The sequence below is a fragment of the Gastrolobium bilobum genome, unplaced genomic scaffold, assembly GCF_033153095.1.
Source record: "Gastrolobium bilobum isolate Gb01-03AN ecotype WA unplaced genomic scaffold, APGP_CSIRO_Gbil_v1 utg12574, whole genome shotgun sequence".
NCBI classification, from domain to species: Eukaryota; Viridiplantae; Streptophyta; class Magnoliopsida; order Fabales; family Fabaceae; genus Gastrolobium; species Gastrolobium bilobum.
The window spans coordinates 115,751-136,060 of NW_026898098.1; the positions used below are offsets into that span (position 1 = coordinate 115,751).

At 31.0% G+C, this 20,310-nt stretch overlaps 3 protein-coding genes across 3 annotated transcripts; 1 reads left to right on the top strand and 2 right to left on the bottom strand.

The window, feature by feature from the left end:
- Window positions 1-3,900: 3,900 nt before the first annotated feature.
- On the bottom strand, window positions 3,901-5,547 carry LOC133312847 (uncharacterized). The gene is made up of 2 exons (XM_061514123.1): window positions 5,091-5,547; window positions 3,901-4,526 (listed from the first exon to the last, which is right to left on the bottom strand). Exons 1-2 carry the CDS (start codon window positions 5,545-5,547, stop codon window positions 3,901-3,903), a joined length of 1,083 nt encoding a protein of 360 aa, XP_061370107.1.
- A 4,080-nt stretch (window positions 5,548-9,627) lies between these two features.
- Window positions 9,628-15,838, bottom strand: LOC133312848 (transcription factor DYT1-like). The gene is made up of 6 exons (XM_061514124.1): window positions 15,757-15,838; window positions 14,512-14,763; window positions 10,476-10,696; window positions 10,164-10,337; window positions 9,911-10,087; window positions 9,628-9,708 (listed from the first exon to the last, which is right to left on the bottom strand). The coding sequence occupies exons 1-6, from the start codon at window positions 15,836-15,838 to the stop codon at window positions 9,628-9,630; spliced, it is 987 nt and encodes a 328-aa protein (XP_061370108.1).
- A 2,530-nt stretch (window positions 15,839-18,368) lies between these two features.
- Window positions 18,369-19,230, top strand: LOC133312849 (protein DESIGUAL 2-like). The gene is made up of 3 exons (XM_061514125.1): window positions 18,369-18,467; window positions 18,546-18,751; window positions 19,014-19,230. The coding sequence occupies exons 1-3, from the start codon at window positions 18,369-18,371 to the stop codon at window positions 19,228-19,230; spliced, it is 522 nt and encodes a 173-aa protein (XP_061370109.1).
- Window positions 19,231-20,310: the final 1,080 nt, after the last annotated feature.

The window sequence follows — 20,310 nt, forward strand, 5'->3', positions numbered from 1 at the left end:
TTGACATTGAAATTGAATTGATCAACAAGGAAATGTAGGGGGGGGTGACATCATTATATAATAAATAACCAAATTAACAACTTCATATGGTGCTTTCACAACTAATAAATATATTAACAAATTTATCCCAAAAGTCAGTAGTCTATACATGGGCCTTCAAGCAAACTGTTTGAATTCTTCAGACCGGCCTTGCCTTCTTTAAATGATTATTTGTACAACAATGATTAGGACTTCTTCATGTGGTTGTAAAGGAAGAGTTTAATTTTATTCTTTTGAGTCATTAAAAATTATAAATTTATATAGCAACCACAACCATTGGTGATGTCCGCATTTTCAATATTCTCTCTAGGTTCAACAGCACTCAATGATTTCTAGCTCTGAAAATCCAATGTCTTATGATTACAAATATGGTTGATTACTAAATCACTCCCATAGCCGTAACCAATCCAAAAAGGGCACCTCTTAGTATCCACTATTCACCCCTCTGATTTTGCTATTTATCCAAATTCATACCAAATCCCTTTGACTTTCTGAATTTAATATTCCATCTCCTAAATAATAAACTCAGTACTACTGCTATAAATAAATAAATAAGAGTACACATCTCACTCTTTTATTATTATTGAGTGAATATATATATATATATATATAAACAAGTTCAGGTTATTTAACGAAGTTATCTAAAATAATAATTTTAATGTCTTAGTGAAGAAAAAAATAAAGATACAGACAGGTCCAACTAGTTTAGTGAAAGGGCTTAACTGCATGATCCGCGATGGACTATCTATGATGAGCCCAGTGACACACTCCCATCTTTGGCCCATTCTCATCCTTACAAATTGTACTAGTTCAAAGTAGGCTACACATTTTCCCCTAAAATGAAATTATACATACATCCATAAATTTGTATTGTTGGATTAAATTTAAAATGAACTCTAAAGGTTTTTTTTTTGACACTTTTATTCTTTATTAAATAAAAAATAACTACTTTGTCCTTGTTCCAAAACTATACCTTAATATGTCCCTTGATTACAAGAGAGACTTAATCGATTAAGTGTCAAAAAAAAAAATTAATCGATTACATATTATTTTTAATTGATTAAATATGGATGACCTCAATCTGCTTTCGACAATACCGTCAAACTCACAGATCAGAGTCTGTCTATTTCACACTCTTCTTCTTAAACCCATTTTATCTCTTATATCTATATATATATCCCTTAATATTCCTTTGTTTTAAATCTCAAAATTGTTCCCATAGCAGTTCTCGCAGTTGCACCTAGCAATGAAGACGTGCTCCGATGCAAGGTCGTGGCTCTGATCAAAGATAACCCCATCAACTATACATTATCCGCCATTCAATCTTCTCGGACGCCTCCTGATGATTTTCATTTCTTTAAGGTTCATGAATATCATTTTTTTTTTCTGGCTGAAAAATTAAGATGGTGTATTTTTTTTTGTTAATTGAAGTTTAGATTATCCCTATTTAGGAGAGACCATCAATCTTACTGAAGATTTATAGTAGGATTACATATCCCTTACCATAGGTTGCCCTAGAATTGAACCCCTGGCTTTGCAGAACAATTTGCCACTTCTGTTTCAAGTACATGTGTGAGTATTATTATTCCAAGGATTTTCCTTGTTTTTAGGTGAATTCTAGAATTATCTACCTTATTACCATGCTTCATGCTGGGTCAATCTAATTTGAAGAAACAAGTTGTGGAACTATTTCTGGTTGCAAGAAAGGTTGATTTTTTGGATACCCGATGGAAAAGGCAAGAAGCATTTTAGGAACTGAGAAATAAGGATTTAATAAGGCAAGACTTAGAACCCTTTGTTTGGCCTTCTAAACAAAAGTAACTTTTATCTTTTCCTTATTTTACAAGTGTTTTTTGTAAAAGTTAAAATGATTTATATTTTTATAAAAATATTTAGCTTTTGAAAAAATATTTGACTTTTGACTTCTACTTTTTTTAGAAGTTAAAATTTTTAACTTCTGAAAAAAAGTAAGTTTTTGACTTTTTTAATGACTTCTGCTTTTTTTCAAAGCAGACATCCAAACAAACTAAAAATGAGAAGTGCTTTTTTTAAGAAAAAAAACAACTTTTGAAAAAAAAAACACATCCAATCAGGCTTTTTTAATCGATTAAAAAAAATTGACACTTAATCGATTAAGTCTCTATTTTAATTGATTAAAGATGGGCACATTGAGGTATAGTTTGGGAACGGGAATAAAGTGGTTATTTTTTATTTAATAAAAGTTAAAAGGGTAAAAAAGTCGTTGCTTCTATTCTAAAAGGCAAACCAACCTAATATGTAGCTTAGTAAGCAATACAGGCTAAGTAGATAGGGGAGAGATTTGAGTTTAATTTCCACCAAATACATATTGGGAGAGGGTCGAAGAGCTTTAATTATGACTAAGCTCCAACTCGGGATTAGCTTTATAGCCGACTCAAAGAATTGAAAATTGTAAGGATATCCGAGAAGCTGACTCGCCTCAAAGAAACAAGTATGATCGATATATAAAAAAAATGCAAACTAGCCTTGTTCTATTTTTTATCTCTTTTTTTGTATGTGAATAGCCTAGCATTTCTACTGTTATTTTTTTGTCGGATTATTAAAAATAAAACAAAAACATATGACTAATTTTTTTTATAAAAATATTAAAATATTAGAGTTAAATATATGACAAAAATAAAAAGATTGAACTAGCCTGAATATGTGTTCTATTTTTTATCTTATTTTTTGTATGTGAATAGCCTAGCATTAATTCTATTGTTATCTTTTTATCGGATTATTAAAATAAAACAAAAACATATGACTAAAAACAATTATGAAAAATATTAAAGTTAAATATATGGGCTATTTGACCATTTTATCCCTCATTAATTAATTAATAATCATTTTGCCCCTGATTCAAAACTATCCACCAATTTGTCTCTCTTTAATCGATTAACTTGCATTTTTAATCGATTAAATGGTTGTTGGAAGATTTAATCGACTAAATCTCCATACTTAATCGATTAAAAAATCATACTGACTTGTTTCCCTTTGTTGCCTGTTGGGGGATTTAATCGATTAAATAGGGAGATTTAGTCGATTAAATCTCCCAACAGCCATTTTTGCCTGTTTTGACCATTTAATCGATTAAAAATGCAAGGTAGTCGATTAAAGAAGGACAAATTGGTAGATAGTTTCGAATCAGGGACAAAATGGTTATTAATTAATTAGTGAAGGGAAAAAGGGTGAAAAAACCTAAATATATGACAAAAATAAATATGTTAATTCAACAGTGTCAAAATAAACTATTAAAACTTGTATGCAGAATAATTTTACCATTTTCTGCAGTTAATGCAGATAAGTTATCTGCATTTACTCCCAAAACGATGTCATTTTGGGATTGAAATATTAAAAAATTATAATTATAAAGATTATAATAATCCTGAAATAAATTAAAATTATAAAAACATCTGATTTCTCTCCTAAAACGATATCGTATTGAACATACCGCAGATAACTTATATGAGTACACAAAAAGCGAACCCTAAATTAAAAGGGAAAAAAGTTGTCCGTAGGTATAAAATTTGGCACATGAATCCTATTTGATTACCTAACCAATAGACAATTAAACAAACACACTTGATCAAAGACGCACCACAAGCCCTTCCTAATGAAAAAATACCAGCAAAGCAAGCATCCACACTGTTTTATAGAATTTAATCACCATTTAACATACTAGGCATCAAAATATTAACTATACATCCCAAGCAAATAAATATATGGAAGCACTAAAATATTTGAGAAGAATCACAAATCTGACATGAGAACCTCCACGTTAAGAGGTACTCGTCAAAAACTTCATCTTAAGCTTGAGTAGAACCTTTTAACTTTCATACTTTGTTATTTGAATATTACCACAAAGCAAGGAAGCAGAGCTTTGGGATTTAGTAGGTAGAGTTCCTCAATATCTGCATCTGAATGACCACTTTTTTTTTCTGCCAATGAATCAAATCCTGAATCAACATTTCCTTGAATTTCTTCGAGAGGACTATAAATTCTCCCAGCTATTGCTCTACACACTACAACAGACTTTCTTGGAACTGGTCTCTCCTCAGATGGCCTAATGGAATCAAAGGCTTTACCACATGTGGAAGTGGTGTAGACCCCTAATGCACCTTGGGATTCCTTGTTGGTGGAGAAGCCATGTCTCAAGATTTGACATATACCACAGTATTCTAAAGTGCAAAGGCTATAAGAACTATTTGTTCCAAGAGGGCATGCAACAGTTATGCCATGGAACCTTAAAAGCTCATTTCCATCAGCTAGGCAACGCGGGTGCTTCTTCTGTAGCTTGTCAGCCTTAATCTTAACCATTTCTCTATATTCCTCAAAGCAAGCAAGGGTTTTTGGCATGCCCTGGACTTTTAAGATACAATCAATCTGCCCCAACATGTTTTCAGGATTAACCGAGCTTATTCCACATATTTTTTCAATAATCTGCCTAGAATCTTCTTGAATCTCAGTGACTGCAAAATAGTACATGTTGTTAAAGTAGGTTCTTAAAAGTGCTTCCATTCGTTTTTGTTCTCTTCAAAATGTAGATGAAAGCCATTTAGCTTTTGTTTATACAAATCACATGGATAGCAATCAGCTGCCCTATTTCAAATACAATAAAAAAAATAAAAAAAAATCAGAAGTGGAGTGATATTAAGTGTATAAATACTATCTTATTTTCAGTCAGTCACCAAAGTTGGCTGAGGATTTTGAGTCATTGTTCAGGACATGAAAATCAGAAGCTTACATTACAGAATCTAAAAATACAATGCACATAAAAGTTAAGCCAAAACTCAACGGAAATTTTCTAAAATTGAATTTGTAAAACTTCAAAACAATCATAGCTCTATTCACCAAAAAAGCAAGAAAAACTGCACAGAATGCAATCTGCAAAGAAGAGAAAGTCCAGTGAATACATGTTAATTGCAACAAATACACTGAAAAACTCTTCTTGATATGCCAACATTTACATAAATATCTATTAATAACGATTCCACACTTAAGCCATTGGTTAATGCGAAACTACAAGTCATTACCTGAATGCTCAGAGATATGGTGTGCTTCAACAGCATCAAGTTCTTTTAGTTTCTCACCACATTTATGACAAATCAATATTGAAGAACCATCAGATTCCATCTGAACTATCAGCCTTGTATGAGGATCTTCTGAACCTTCACTGCCGCTATTCCTTCGATGACAAGAAAAACATCGACGAACTCTAATGTCACTGTTTGGGCTATCATGAACAATTTCAGGGGTTATGGGATCACTGATGTCAATGCCCACTTCGTGTTTTGGAGTGAAACATTGTGGTACAATTTTTAAGTGCCTGTTGCTCCCCCTGATGAAACCTATGATATTTGAACGCTTAAGCTTATCTGACTTTGTTCTATGATTACTGTTTTGGTGCCTACTTGCCTCTGCATCATCAACTTGTTTTGGGTGTGATTTGCACACAAGTGTCCTCTTGAGAAAATGCCAAAACCCGAACATTCTGTCTTTCTTTTCTTTATGCTCTCAAAAGTTCAGCCTTCAAAAAGGCTTTGAGAGAAGAAATATATATAGAATATTTCCACGTACCCTTCCAATTACAAAAGAAAGTATACGATCAAAGAATATATTTTTATTTTTTTCAATTAGATAGTTTTTTTATATGCAAATTGTTTTTTCCTTTTTTAAACCATTCACATATAGAAATTAACGTGTCACATGCTGTTCATTAATTTTATAATTTCAATCTAATTAGAATTTTTAGAAGATATTTTCTAATATTTTAAATTATCTCTTAAAATTAATTTCCATATTTACTTATTATTCATTATTTATTTACTTATTTAAGAAATCGCATATTTAATATAAAGATGGATGATTACTTTGTTTTGTATCATCGTACAAATGAAAATATTATTCTATCTTTATTTTCTTTTTCCTCTTTAGTTAAATCTTTCTAATTTTAACACTTAGAATGACTTAAAAATCTCAATCTACAATTTCAGATTCAAGTCTCTAATAAATTTTAGGGTTTCTTGTTTTTGCTATTGTTGCCGATGGAAAAAGTTACAGCAAACATATTTACACTAGGATATGAAATCGGATCTTGGAATAAAAAAAAATCCAGCTGGGAAAAATAATTGTTGCTGCAAATTTTATTTGATCTGAACCTAAATTTTATTCTATTTATGGGCAAAAAAATTAATTTAATGCTTTTTAATAAAATAATTACGTATTTATTACAGTTTAAGAAATAATTAAAGATCTATTGCATAATGTGACGCCCCTTTTGGGCGTCACATGTGACACCTCATTGAGGCGTCTCACTCTAAGGGGAGATGTAACAGCCCCAAACCCTATAGCATGATATTGTCTGCTTTGCCCCGCGCACAAGCACCGTCGAGCTCACAGTTTTGTTTCTTGGGACACCTCACAAAAGGCCTCACACTAGAAGAGATATCCACACCCTTATAAGACATGCTTCGTTCCCCTCTCCAATCGATGTGGGACATTATAGGAGACGCCCCAATGGGGCGTCACTCATCAGGTGTTGACACGTGTCATTTTTTTTCCAAAAAAAAAAAATAATTTAATCATAAAACTTTTGAAGGCCATAACTTTTGACTCGGGTATCCAAATCAGTTAATTCTTTTTTTGATTCCACGTAAATTTTTGAGATCTACGCAATGACATCTTATTTGATATATTTTATTTCTCACAAACATAATTTAAATTTAAATCAGGTAATCCTTTTTCCATAGAGATTTAAAATATTTATTTAATTATTTCCTTTATTAATACAAATTTTTCAAATTGATTTTTGAGTTTAAATCACAAATCAAATCTTTATTTTGTTTTTCTTATTAATAATAATTGTTACTTTTAATTTAAATCGCAACCCAAACTTTTTTTATTAATATAAAAAATTTATTTTTTTAATTTAAATCACACATCAAATCTTGATTTATTTTTTATATTAAATCACAAACGCAGAACTCATAGGCTTCTGAGTTTAAAAATGTGACACGTATCAACACCTGACACGTCACCAATCACGTCTAAATTGGGTTTCAATAAAGAGGCAATCACGCCTAATTTAGGTAATTTTATTTTTGAAAAACATTCATAAGTCATCATTAATTTTAGACCACGAATAATAGCCCAGAAGCTTATAGCATTAATCATTAATTTCAAAAATAATATCCTTCTTCCTTAGAGATTTATAATATTTATTTAATTATTTTCTTTATTTCTACAGATTTTTCAAATTAATTTTTTAGTTTAAATCACAAATCAAATCTTTATTTTGTTTTCCTTATTAATAATATTTTTTATTTTTATTTTTAATTTAAATCACAAACCAAATTTTTGTTATAGTAAAAACAAAATTATAATAAAAAAATAAATCACGAATCAAAATTTTATTTATTTTTTTATATTAAATCACAAACGCATAACTCAGAGGCTTCTAGGTTTAACTGCTCTTATAATACCATTCTTGCAAATTAAAATTATGTTTGTGAGAAATAAAATATATCAAATGAGATGTCATTTCGTAGATCTCGTAAAGTTATGTGGAATCAAAAAAAGAATTATCTGATTTGGATAACTGAGTCAAAAGTTATGGCCTTAAAAATTTTTATGTTAAATTAATTTTTTTTTTTGAAAAAAAAATGACACGTGTCAACACATGATGAGTGATGCCCCATTGGGGCGTCACATTGTGCAATAGATCTCTAATTATTCCAAAAACTGTAATAAATGCATAATTATTTTATTAAAAAGTATTAAATTAATTTTTTTTCCATGGTTAAACATTAGCTTCATATCTTTCAAAAGTCAACCCATGAGGAAAGCAGAAACCATTATCACCCAATTGCTTTCAATTATATAGTTCCTTCATATACAAGTTGTTTTTCTCCTTTTTAGACCATTCACGTAGAGAAATTCATCTATTATAACATGTTTTTGAGTTTCCATAAATATATATTGAATCCTTTGTATTAGAATATTTAGAAAATATCTTATAAATATTATGTTATATTTTGAAATAATTTAGAATATAATTTATAATCTCTTGAATTGGTTTTTTATTTCTTATATTTCATTATTTGTTTTTTATTTTAAATGTTCTTTATTTAATATAAAAAGGTTTATTACAATTACCAAAAAAAAAAAAGGTTTATTACTATTTTTTTGGTAAACGAGGCTTATTACTTTATTATCATATCATTATTCAAACGAAAATATTATTCCATCTCTATTTTATTTATTTTTTCTCTTTACTAAATCCTTATAATTACAATTCATGATTCAAGCAATCTCAAATAATTAAATAGCTTCAGATCTTTGAATAATCAACCTATATGAGGAAATAGGAACCATTATCATCTAGTTGTTTTTCAATTATATAATTCGTTTATATGCAAGTTGTTATTCCCTTTTAGACGATTCAAAAAGTGGTCTAATTTGATTAATTTATTTGATAATCTGGCCTGTCAATAATGTCAGTCTACAGGGAATTCCTTTCTTATATACGTTTGTTGTGTTTTCTAAAGACTGAGAAAGAAATGTGATGTTAACTTGTTTGGTCTGATTCAAATATTCAGTATAAAGTTGCTCTCTCCTCAGCATCAGCATTGGAAACCTATCTCATTTTAAATCCTAACTGGTACTGGTACCAGTCCTTGATAAAAGACAACTTTTTTTCTTTGATATTGGACAACCATGTTGAACTTGTATTCTGGAGCCATATTCTTATGTACATAGCTTCAGTTTTGTTGAAGTACAGTGTAGACTTCTATACTTCAGCGGCAAGTAGACAGCATTGGTTCTGTTGTTTATTTTAAGGTTTGAGCAGTCGCAGGCTCTTGTCTCTCTCTCCCCTTCCCCACCATCCATTTTTTTCAGTTCTCTAATAACAGCACAATCACTATTAAGTCGGATCACTTTCATTTCTTAGGTCATTCATTCAACCTTTATAACTTCTGCTTAATCTTCAGACAGATGGAAGGTAAAATAAAACATAAAGTAGGCAGTTATTGCCAACCAAAAATATAATCTGTTATTGATTTTCATTTCCACTGCAAAAGTATTATGAGCTGACACCATATCTAGAAGTAAGTTTACTCATTTTATATTAATTAGTATACTATTTTAATTTAAACTGGTCTAGGTTTGTGTGATCTTTTTAAGCAGTTAAAAAAAACATTTCTCTTATCTAATCAAAATATTTCAGCTACTAACATCAGTGTCCAGTTTTGGTTGATGTTAACATGTCTCTCCTCTTTGGGGAGGGTTTAAATGAAGGGATTGATGGGTTGCAAGAAAATGAACAGATTTTAAAATAACTTAGGCAACAAAAAAAAAATACTGCATGTTAGTGTTTAGCTGACAGTACACTGAATCTGCATTAGACAACACTAACAGAAAACAGAATCTTAATAGTCACGTAGTTTTTTCTAATTTTTTAATTACACAACTATCTTCTATCTTCTCATATGCTAGTAGTGCTAACTAGTACTATCCTCTCGTGGAAGATGACTTGACAACAAAATAACTAAAAGCTCATCTCAACTTGCTCTATGTGCTACTGATAATATATTCCAACAAATTCTTGATTTGATGAACTGCAAGTCTTTCATCATCCTTGCCTTTCAGCTCCTGAAAAATCTCATAGTTAAAAACAATTAAAGTGAATATTATTTTAGCACACGGTCAAGTTTCTGAAGATCACATATGCATATTATATTACAAAGATGAATCTAGGTTCATCTTCGAGTCTGATAACATAGAATACCCTATGGTGAGATTGTAGTAACAGGTAGTGAAAAGCAAGCTTGATTCTCATCATTCTTAGAGTCACCTGTATGCAGATTGTAATCAGAAATGCTCCTTTTACGGTTGTAAGATTGATGTCCACGAGCTCAATGCCGAAATTATTCATGGCCTCCATAAGTCTCTTGAACCTTCCCCGCTTCTTCTCAATGATGATCTTGACCCAGAGTTTATTCCCATCAATTTGTGCCACCCTAACCTCTTCCTGCAAACATTAGTAAATAACTACATTTATAGAAAATGTTCATTTATTCATCTAAATAAAGGATCTTGTAGATGACCTGTATCCCCCAATTCTTCATATCCTCTGCAGCATCAGTTTCATCAATCCTTGTCTCCCCAGTTTCCTCTGAAGTTGCTTCCAATTGGAGAAGCTCTTGGCTGAGACTCTGCACTTTATCTTGAAGCTTCTTGACGTAGGTGATAGCATCTTCAACAATGGTTGCTTTGTTCATCTGATATCAAAATTGGACTTTATAATAAGTTTAAATTACAATGTTTAATGTGCAATTGTTAAACAAATATATGAAACACAGTAAGATAAAGAAGGATCAAAGTAAGAAAGTGAGGGCTTAGGTAGTTTGGTTGGTTACATTTGTGATGATAGGTACTAAAGACCGCAACATCAAGAGCCTGCTACTGAGTTTTTCCCTCCTCCTCCTCTCAGTTTCAAGGTTCTTGGATTTGTACTCTCTTGTTTCATCATCATAGTTCCTCTTCCTACTCATCCTTCCCTTGCTACTACCATTTTCAGTAGCAAGAGAAAAGTCATCCAGAGAAACACATAGCCAATCTTCATCTTCATACTCCATTTCTGGAAAAACATGGATCTTAATTAACAGGTATTGAACAAATGTCTTTCAAAGGCTTTGTAAACTGAGCACTTAATTGGTGGGCTGGTGGCTATATAAGTGCTTCTCACAGAGGCATCATGTTAGAGGGACAGATGAAGAGAGAGAAAAAGTACAAGTACATTTATGTATGTTTTGAGGGCATTTCCTATGGTCCCAGGTTAATTCAGGTGTGTTTCTTATGACACACACAAATATATTCGATTTGGCCATTTAAGTGTGTCTTTTACATGTTGGAATCTTCATAACAGAATGTGACTATAAATTATGGTTATTATTATTATTTTTTGATTTATAAAATGCAACAATTAGATATAACATCGATATTTTTTTAGTTAATTGGAATCTGATTTAAATTGTTCCAACTTAAAATTGTCTAATATGGGCTTCATAAAATAAATTTACCACCGCACTTTAACTCCAATTGAATTTGATAAAATAATCCGGATCAGAGATATTTTACTTGTTCACACCCTTGGTAGAAGCTAGAAAGCTGTAACCTGTAAGTGAAAGAAAAATCTGTATTATTCGTAAAGAATTAAGAAAGCGAAAATAATGGGGGTGTTTGGATTTGGATTTTAATAGACTTTTTTGAGATAAAAAATCATACAGATTTTAAAAGATATTTTAGAATTGAAGAGACTTTAAAGACATTTTTTACCATCAAGATTTCATAAGATTGGATTTTAAAAGATTTTAATAGAATTTATAAGATTTGAAAGGACAATAACGATTTATAAGATTTTAAAAAATCATATAAATTTTTAACAAACATTCAAAATTACAAGAGTCAATACAAAAGGAAAAGGTTATATTTACAACCTAATTTTGTTTACAACATTTTACAACCATATCTTAACCGTTGATTTCCGTCAATCAACGGTTATCATTCATTGCAAATTAAATATTAATTAATGAGTTTGATTTGCAAAATTAATAACCATTGATTAACGGAAATAAACGGCTGAAGTATGGTTGTAAAAGATTGTAAACAAAAATAAGTTGTAAGTATAATCTTCCCCATAAAAAATAACAAAGAAATGCAATGAAATTAATAAAAAAAAGTAAAACCTAATATAATTTTCTCAATCAGTAAAATATAATATAATTTTTACCAAACATTCAAAATTACTAAATAACAGATTTTCACATATCTAATGGGTTGAAAATTATTTTTTTTCATTTGGTATCAAAACTATGCATATATGATTATAAGACCCTATTTTTTTAATTATAAAAATAACTTTAAATTTGCATATAGAACCTAAAGTTTATGATAAAATTTCGTTTGGAATTTTTTGCAATTAATCTTGAAAACCTTGGGGTTTTTAGAATTTTCTAACCATATGAATCTGAAATTTTGGGTTTAATTACATGAAAGTTTAGAAATTTCTCAAAAAAAATTCAATCGATACATTGAAACCTTAAATTGTTTTGGTGCTTTTGAGAAACAAGCTTTTAGTTATCTATTGACACAAAAATTGTTCGAAATCGTTTCCTATAGTGCAGGAATTTCGTTCATGAATGTATTGTTACGAAATATAGAGTTCATATTATAAAAGTTTCAATCTTTCCTTAAATTGATATTGTTTCATTAATGTAAAACGAAAATTGGTTTGAGGGTTTTAGTTCCCATGTTATTTTTTCACTATTTTATGTTGTTTTTAATACAAAAATCACACATTTTTGTGCCAAGAAAAATCGCGATCGCTTGAAAAATCACTTTTTAAACTTTCAAAATTTCTCAAAAATGGCTCAAAAATATGTTATTTTTGAAATAGATTATATTAAAATCTCGTGGGTTTGTTGTTTCTGGGTTGTTTTGTGATGAAAATCGCTCAAAAATATCCTCTCTCTTTTTTAGTTTTGACAAAACTCCCATGGCGGAACCCAATTTTGAGCAGTCAACCTACCAAAGGAAGAAAAAAACACTGTAATAGAAGAATCTCAAGAAATTCTAGGGGTTGAGGTGAGATTGTGAGAGAGACATCTTATTTATATTTTTCACTAAAAAGTCTCACGAAATCCAATCCAATAAAAAATCCATTAAAATTGTCGGGTTTTTGAATACCACGAGATTGTGATTCCATTGTTTAAAATCCTGATTGAATACCAACGAATTTAGACGGATTCTAAAATAATCCTTTAAAATCCTAATCGAATACCACGTGACTTTTTTTCAATCTATTAAAATCCTAATCGAATACCAACGGATTTTTTTATCCAAAAACAATCTATTAAAATCCTTTGAAATCTCAATCAATACACCTCCTAAGTTTTCAAGTTTCATGTGCATTTTGGCGTGATTTGTAAGGCCTTTGGTAGTTGGTCTCTTTGACTGTAACTGCAAGAGCACATTTATTTATTTATTTATTTTTAAAAGCAAACATGATATGTGCCTAAGTTGGCATGTGGTGTGCCGTGTTGTCATAAAAAGTATTACTCTTCTATTAAATTTGAGTTATACAAGGGGATTAGTTGATTCTCCTCTTATTTTTTATTTTTTTTGGTAAACTCATTCTCCTCTCATTTAACGCAAGTTATCCGATTTATTTGTTTGTGTGTTTATTCAACCCATGTTAACCATTACGATAAAATGTAAAAGAGCTTAATTGTCTTCGATCAAGTGAAAATTTGAGTTTCATTACTACCAAACAAAAACTCCATCAACACCAAACTAGTTCTAAATTGCAACTTTTGAATGATTCGAACTAAATCATATCATACACAGTACATAAAATAATTTTATTTTTTAAAATAAAAATGGATTAATTAGTTTAGAGGACAAAACGTGAAAAACAATGTTGATTTTGGATAGTAATATGTATATAAAGCAATTTTTTTATTGTCCCTCTTGCCAAAAAAAATTAATAGAAATTTAAGTATGCTTAACTATGGAGTTCTTTCGTTCTGGGCTACTGAAAAGTTGATGCATCTTGTTAGTATAGGTAGTATCAATTAATTCTTATAAGCTATCCCAAACTGTGCAGTTTCATACTTGCACAGTCTTTGAAATCTCTCTCTTTCGGGTGTCAATTCGATTCATTCATGTAACCTCCTGTTGAAATCCTGTCAGAAGCCGCTCCTTATCCATGCCCTTTCGCACCACAATCACTCTCAACCTTCGTCAACTCCCAAGATGTTACAACCCCAGTTTAGTTCAGCTTGGTTAAAAACATAGCTTATCAAAATGAAATGATCAACAATTTAATTCACCAAGTTCATTATGTTCTTTTATATCGTGTTATTATATAATTGAGATTATTATACAATTTTTATTATCTTCTTTTCTTCCTTCTTTTTATATTATAACTTCATCATTCATAATGATTTTAAGAATCTAAATCTAATTCAAGCAATCTCCAATAAATAGACTTTTATGATACCCAAAGCGTATAAAAAAGATGGCTAAACAGAAAGTTAGGATTTCATATAAGAGCGGTCCTTTTTTTCTCAATTTCTATTAACAAGTAAATAAACTCAACTCATATAATAAGGGTCATAAGCACCATTTTATAGATTAATTACAAATTGATCCAAAATTTAAAATTTAAAATCCTAAAAATAAGAAAAATTACTAAAATAAATGTAACAGTAATTAAATTTTAAAAATAAATAAACAATTACAATTAAATCATTCAAAATATATTTCAAATCTTAGATCTCAAATAATGCTAAATGTATTGCTTTCTTTTTTTTACCAAACAAATCACAATTATATATGCTGCTACATTTGGATTTGGATGTGATCGTAATTTGTTATATTTCAAATTAGGACTTCTTCTAAAAATTGGATCATACTTATTGGGCCACAATTCTAGTTGACTACGAGCTTCTTGAATCAATGGTTGGAGGTCAACTATAAGTGCATCATTCTCCCCTGTTAGGAAAAGATTCGTCCTTGAATCTTCTTCATCTTCATTGATATCAATCTCTTTAGGTAAACACTCAATTGATAACTCTCCATCTATTACATCTTCGTCATCAAATTCTCCATCAGATTTATCATAGACTGGATTATTATCATAAACTGAATTTTCATCAAAAGATGGATAATCATCGTAAATCAGATAATTATCATAATTTGGATTATGTTATAGACTTCAAAATCAAAAATATTGAGTTGCAACTCGATATCTTAAAAAGTGGATTGATTTTCAGGTCGTACTCCCCAATTTCGTAACTAGTTTAGAATTCCTAAAGGATTGACACATCCTCTTTTTCGTTATCAGATGTGCCCTCTGATTTCATTCATTTTTCAGATTGAACGTTCAACTTTGTCCATGCAAGTCGCCGCTACAAATATTAGATTTTCATCCTTTGTGCCTCCACAAGTTGTTGCACCAAAATTTTGATTTTCTCGCTATAGGCTCGCACGAGTCGTTGCTTCAAATCTTGGATTTTCTTACTCTGAGTCGTACAAGTAGTCGCTCCAAAAATTGAATTTTCTTGTCCAACACCTGCTCAAGTTGTCATTTCAAATCCTTGATTCGCCTTCCAAGCTCTTTATTTTTTATGTCTATCGATGCGGTTGTCCATTTTTTTAAAGAACGAATCAACGTCCCTTACATTCAAGACTCTGCCATCCACGGCCTCCGCGAGCTTGTTAAGCCATTGGCCGAAGGCAACCTAGTCTCTAATACCAAATGATGCCAAAAGCACAGAAAAAATGTGGCTAAACAAAAAGTTAAGATTTCACAAAAGAGAAATATTTCGGTTCTCAATTCTTATTAACAAAAAATAAAATTCAACTCCTATAATAAGAGTCATAAGCATCATTTCATGAACTAATTACAAATTGATTCAAAATTCAAAATTCAAAATCCTAAAATAAATATAATAATAATTAACTTCCAAAAATAAATAAATAATTATAATTAAATCATTCAAAACACATCTCAAATCTTAAATATCAAATCATGTCAAATGTGTAGAATTTCTTTTCTTGTCAAAAAAATCACAATGATATATGTTGCTTCATTTAGACTTGGATTTGATCGTAATTTGTTATATTTAAAATTACTGATTCTTTTAACAATTGAGTCATACTTATTGGACAATAAAACTGATTGACTTCGAACTTCTTGAATCAATGGTTGAACCATGTACAATTGTTCAACTATAATTGTATCATCTTATAATATCAACACTCATAGAATCTCAATCTACTATTCCAGATTCAAGCAATATCCAATAAATTTTTGTAACATTCAAGATAAGGCATTAACTTCTAATCTGCAAACAATAAAGCCATATGAGGAAGCAAGTACCATTACCATCGGATCGTTTCAGTTAAAATATTCTTCTTTGATAATATTGAAATTGAATTAATCAACAAGAAAATGTAAGGGAAGTGACATCATCATAGAATAATCAAATAAACAACTTTATATGGTGCGTTCACAATTCATAAATTTATTAATAAATTTATCCCAAAAGTTATACATGGGATTCAAGCAAACAGTTTGAATTCTTCAGACTCTTTCCTTCTTTTATTAATTATTTGTATAGCAATGATTAGGACAAATCTCCTTCTTCGGGTGGTTGAAAAGTGTACCGTTTGGTTCTATGAGCCCACTATGTATCCTTTGAGGGTAATGTTGTTATATGGATTGTACCTCTAGCTGAGGTAAAGACCAGGCTAGAAGGTATTATTCCAAGAACAAGTAAGCAGATATCAATGGCAGACAAATAGTAAGGGTATGACTTAAGAGTAAATGGACATAATAACAGTACATAAAAGATGAAGATCCTGTTGTGCCCATGAGGGCTATTTATAAGGAAAATGGTGTGGGTTGGTGAGGTGGGGGTCAACACTCCTTGGGATGTGCTCCCTTGATGGCTATGTTAGGCGTGGTTGGCGCTGCCACAATGGCAGTGCTGCAACCACTGCACCTGGCGATGTCAGCACTGAGCAAAGGGGCAGATTCCTTTGCAGTGCTTATGGCGACTGTCTTTTGCGGTTAATGTCTCAAAGTGGGATATTTTGGTGTATCTCTTGGACGTGATGCAGTCTTGGAGATCGTGAGGGTCCACGTCAGCCCTAAGGGTTGACGCGGAACAAGGCTGAGGATTGGGCCTGAGCAACTGGGCCGCTCGAGTGCTTGGGCCATCCGGAACAAAAAGAAAAAGCTTAATTTTATTATTTTGGGTCTAGAAATATTATAAATTTATATAGCAACCACATCCGTCGCTGATATCCACATTCTAAATTGTCTCTAGTCTCAACAAGTACTCAATGATTTCTAGCAATGAAATCACTTAATTATATTGAAATCGTTCCGAGAGCCGTAACCAATCCAAAAAGGGAACCTCTTAGTATTCACTATTCATCCATCTAATTATGCAATTCATCCAATTTATACAAAAAGCCCTTTGACTTTATGAATTTAGATTTTCATTTCTCCTAAATATTAAACTGACTACTTCTGCTGTAAAGAATAAAACTACAGGAAAAGCTAAAATCCTTACCAAACTATCGAATTGCTGGGGGAATATATATTAATCTAAGCCTTATTACCACCTTTGGGAAATTAGGACAGAGACAGACTGCCATTACACCTATAAATTAGATATAAACTTTCAAATGTGTTGCCTTCCTATTTTAATCAAGGGATAGGAAATTATATTCTTACCTTTTTTTTATACTTATTCTATCCACTTCTCGTTAACATCATTAAATCATAAAATCTCAATTGATTTTCATCTTTTCTCCCTTTTTTTTCATTGTTAGTTAAGATTATGATCTAACGATGTTGTAAAGAAATAAGTAAAGTAGACATAATATCTTTTCGTTTTAATTAAAACAATCATTTGAAACAAGTTGGTTACATTTAATATATTTTCCCACGACTACTAAGACCAAAGGAATTTATGAAAAAGAACGAAATTGAAGAAACTTGGTTTTAAGTAAAAATAGAGGTTCTTTAAGGGGGTGTTTGGCTCAGGTGAAAAAAAAATTTACTAGGGGAATGTAATTACCAGGGATCTGCAGAGAAAGTGAGTTAAATAGGAAAGTTTTAAAAAAGTTGTTTGGTTGGGTAAAATTTTATCAAAAAAATTTGAGTGAAATTTCTGAATGTGTGTTTGGTTGAAGATAAAATATTGATTGGAAAACTTATTAAAATTACAAAATTATCCTTTTAAAAATAAACCTATAGGACCAATTATCCTTTTCACATGTAGGGGTAATTGTGTTACCCATTTGTAGCACTTTTCACTTATCCGGTTTCAAAGACAAATATCACCTTTTGTTATGCTTAAACCGTCATTTTGTTGCTTTTTACATGCAAAACATGATAGCTAGGCAACTCGCTTTGATGGGTAAAATTGAAGACATCCGTGTACCAAACATGGACAATTGAGTATGTGGGAATCACTTTGCTGGAAAAGAATGAAAAACTCTTGAACCAAACACCACCTGAGAATACTTCATAGCTGGTCATACTTCCAAACCACATATCAATGTCGCTTCCTTCGCTGGTGATATATACTCTGCTTTCCGTGTCCCCTATGGAAGGAATATTGGAAAGTGCTTCACTACTAAATAATCAAGAGCTATATATCAACAAGGTATAGCACTACCACATCCTCTTCTCTTGCACTTGTACAATATCACTTTTGTATCAGGGAATCATGGCTAAAAACGTTGGCTTCCTTATCTGCATACTTGTCATGATCATGGACATTGTTGCGGGCATACTTGGAATTGAGGCAGAAAAAGCTCAAAACAAGGTACTCTTAGACTGACCCTAAAGCTTCATTGTTGAGAACATTTAAGGGACTTTCTTTAATCTTTTGGAATGAAAACAGGAGAAGCATATGAAGATGTGGATATTTGAGTGTAGGTACCCAAGCTATCAAGCTTTTAAGCTAGGATTGGCAGCTACTATTCTATTGGCTCTCGCTCACTCAATTGCTAACTTGCTTGGTGGGTGCATTTGTGTGCGTTCCAAAAAACAATACGAAGCAGCTACTGCTAACAGGCAATTAGCAGTGGCTTTTCTCATTTTCTCATGGTAAGCCTTTTTCATGTTCCACAAGTCTATTTCCCTTTGCTATTTAAATTGATTCTTAACACGAAATTTATGTTGGTTAATAATGTTTCTAATTCTTGCATGTCGCAATTATATCTAAAATGATTTCTAATTAATCAGAGTCTGCCTTACCTTTTAACAATAATATCTGCCTTTAGTGCATAATGGTTTCATTCTCTTCATTTTATGCATGGATTCATGTTGAAACTTGAAACTCATTCTATCAATTTACATCAATTTGCAGGATCGTATTAGTAGTTGCATTCTCCATGCTCATCATAGGCACATTAACCAACTCAAGGTCAAGAAAATCTTGTGGTATATTAAACCATCGCTTTCTATTCATAGGAGGCATTCTGTGTTTCATCCATGGATTGTTCACTGTTCCCTATTACGTTTCTGCCACAGCCACTAGAAGGGAAGAGGGGAGGCAAGTTATACATGGGCCCGTCATAAGCTGAAACACTTAAATCATCATTTAGTTTCCAAAACCAAAAGATTATAATAACATAGAATTTCACCAAAACATTATTAATTGCTAGATATGAAGTGTACAACTTTTTTTTATTTGTTTATCCTTTTCTGTTTCACTTACACAAATAGTTTGATTGAATGAAGAATTCATTTTTTTTAAGTTTCTCTTTCCATATAATTTTCTTTTTTAAATTAATCCAATCCTAATTATCTGGTTTCCTCTGATATCCCACAAACTTCTACTCTATGAGCCGGTTATGGAACTAATCCGGAGTGTAGGGCGGGTCGGGATGAAGATATTTAAACCTTTCTCAAAAGTGATATGTGAGAATCGAACCGAAGCCCTTTTATTTCCACTTACTCAATTCCTTTGCTACCAACTGCTACCATTTCATCTCTTTCCATATAAAATAAAACTAGTTCTAATGTATCTGACTTTGCTTTCCACCTTTCCTTACCACTTTCAGGAGAAAATACAACTAATAAGCTTTAGGTGCTAAGATAAACGAGAAGACACAGAGTGAATTGCTAAAATTGTTTCTCAAAACCGCCGTATATCATATTGAATCAAACTCGAAAATTAATTTAGTAATTCAATCTAAATTTATTAACCAGTTTTAGTTCATCAATCGTTTTCTTCTCTCTTTTTCATCTTTTATTTTTATTGACCAAAGCCTGATTTATGCTCTATTAAATTGACCCCATGGTAAAGAGAATACAGTAGCTGACTATCGACTTTTACTTTTTTTTTTTAATTTGGGAGATTCACTTTAAAGGAAATTTAAGTAATATGCGCCTCAGTACTCGATGGACTGAAATTTATCTTACATTTCCAAAAATAAAATTAAGATAAATTTCAGTTAATGAGATTCACTATAAATAATATCGGTCTTACATTTCAACGATAAACAAAATTAATCTCATTAACTGAAATTGAATATGAGTTTTCCATTTTGGGAAAATTAATTTTATAAAAATTAAACAATCAATTACGTGGTGCCAAAAAAGCCCCCTGAATCATTTTAGACTTTTAGTGAAAATTCAATTTTTAATCTTTTTTATTTCTA

Excerpts from the sequence above, each read along its gene's own strand:
- LOC133312849 (XM_061514125.1), top strand. The coding sequence starts at position 18,369 with ATGGCTAAAAACGTTGGCTTCCTTATCTGCATACTTGTCATGATCATG. Across the intron at positions 18,468-18,545 it reads CAGAAAAAGCTCAAAACAAG|GAGAAGCATATGAAGATGTG; the intron begins GTACTCTTAGAC and ends GAATGAAAACAG. Across the intron at positions 18,752-19,013 it reads GCTTTTCTCATTTTCTCATG|GATCGTATTAGTAGTTGCAT; the intron begins GTAAGCCTTTTT and ends ATCAATTTGCAG.
- LOC133312848 (XM_061514124.1), bottom strand. The coding sequence starts at position 15,838 with ATGGTTCAACCATTGATTCAAGAAGTTCGAAGTCAATCAGTTTTATTG. Across the intron at positions 10,697-14,511 it reads TGATCCAATTTTTAGAAGAA|AAATGGAGTATGAAGATGAA; the intron begins GTCCTAATTTGA and ends ATGTTTTTCCAG. Across the intron at positions 10,338-10,475 it reads TAGTACCTATCATCACAAAT|ATGAACAAAGCAACCATTGT; the intron begins GTAACCAACCAA and ends TTTTGATATCAG.
- LOC133312847 (XM_061514123.1), bottom strand. The coding sequence starts at position 5,547 with ATGTTCGGGTTTTGGCATTTTCTCAAGAGGACACTTGTGTGCAAATCA. Across the intron at positions 4,527-5,090 it reads CCATATCTCTGAGCATTCAG|TCACTGAGATTCAAGAAGAT; the intron begins GTAATGACTTGT and ends ACTATTTTGCAG.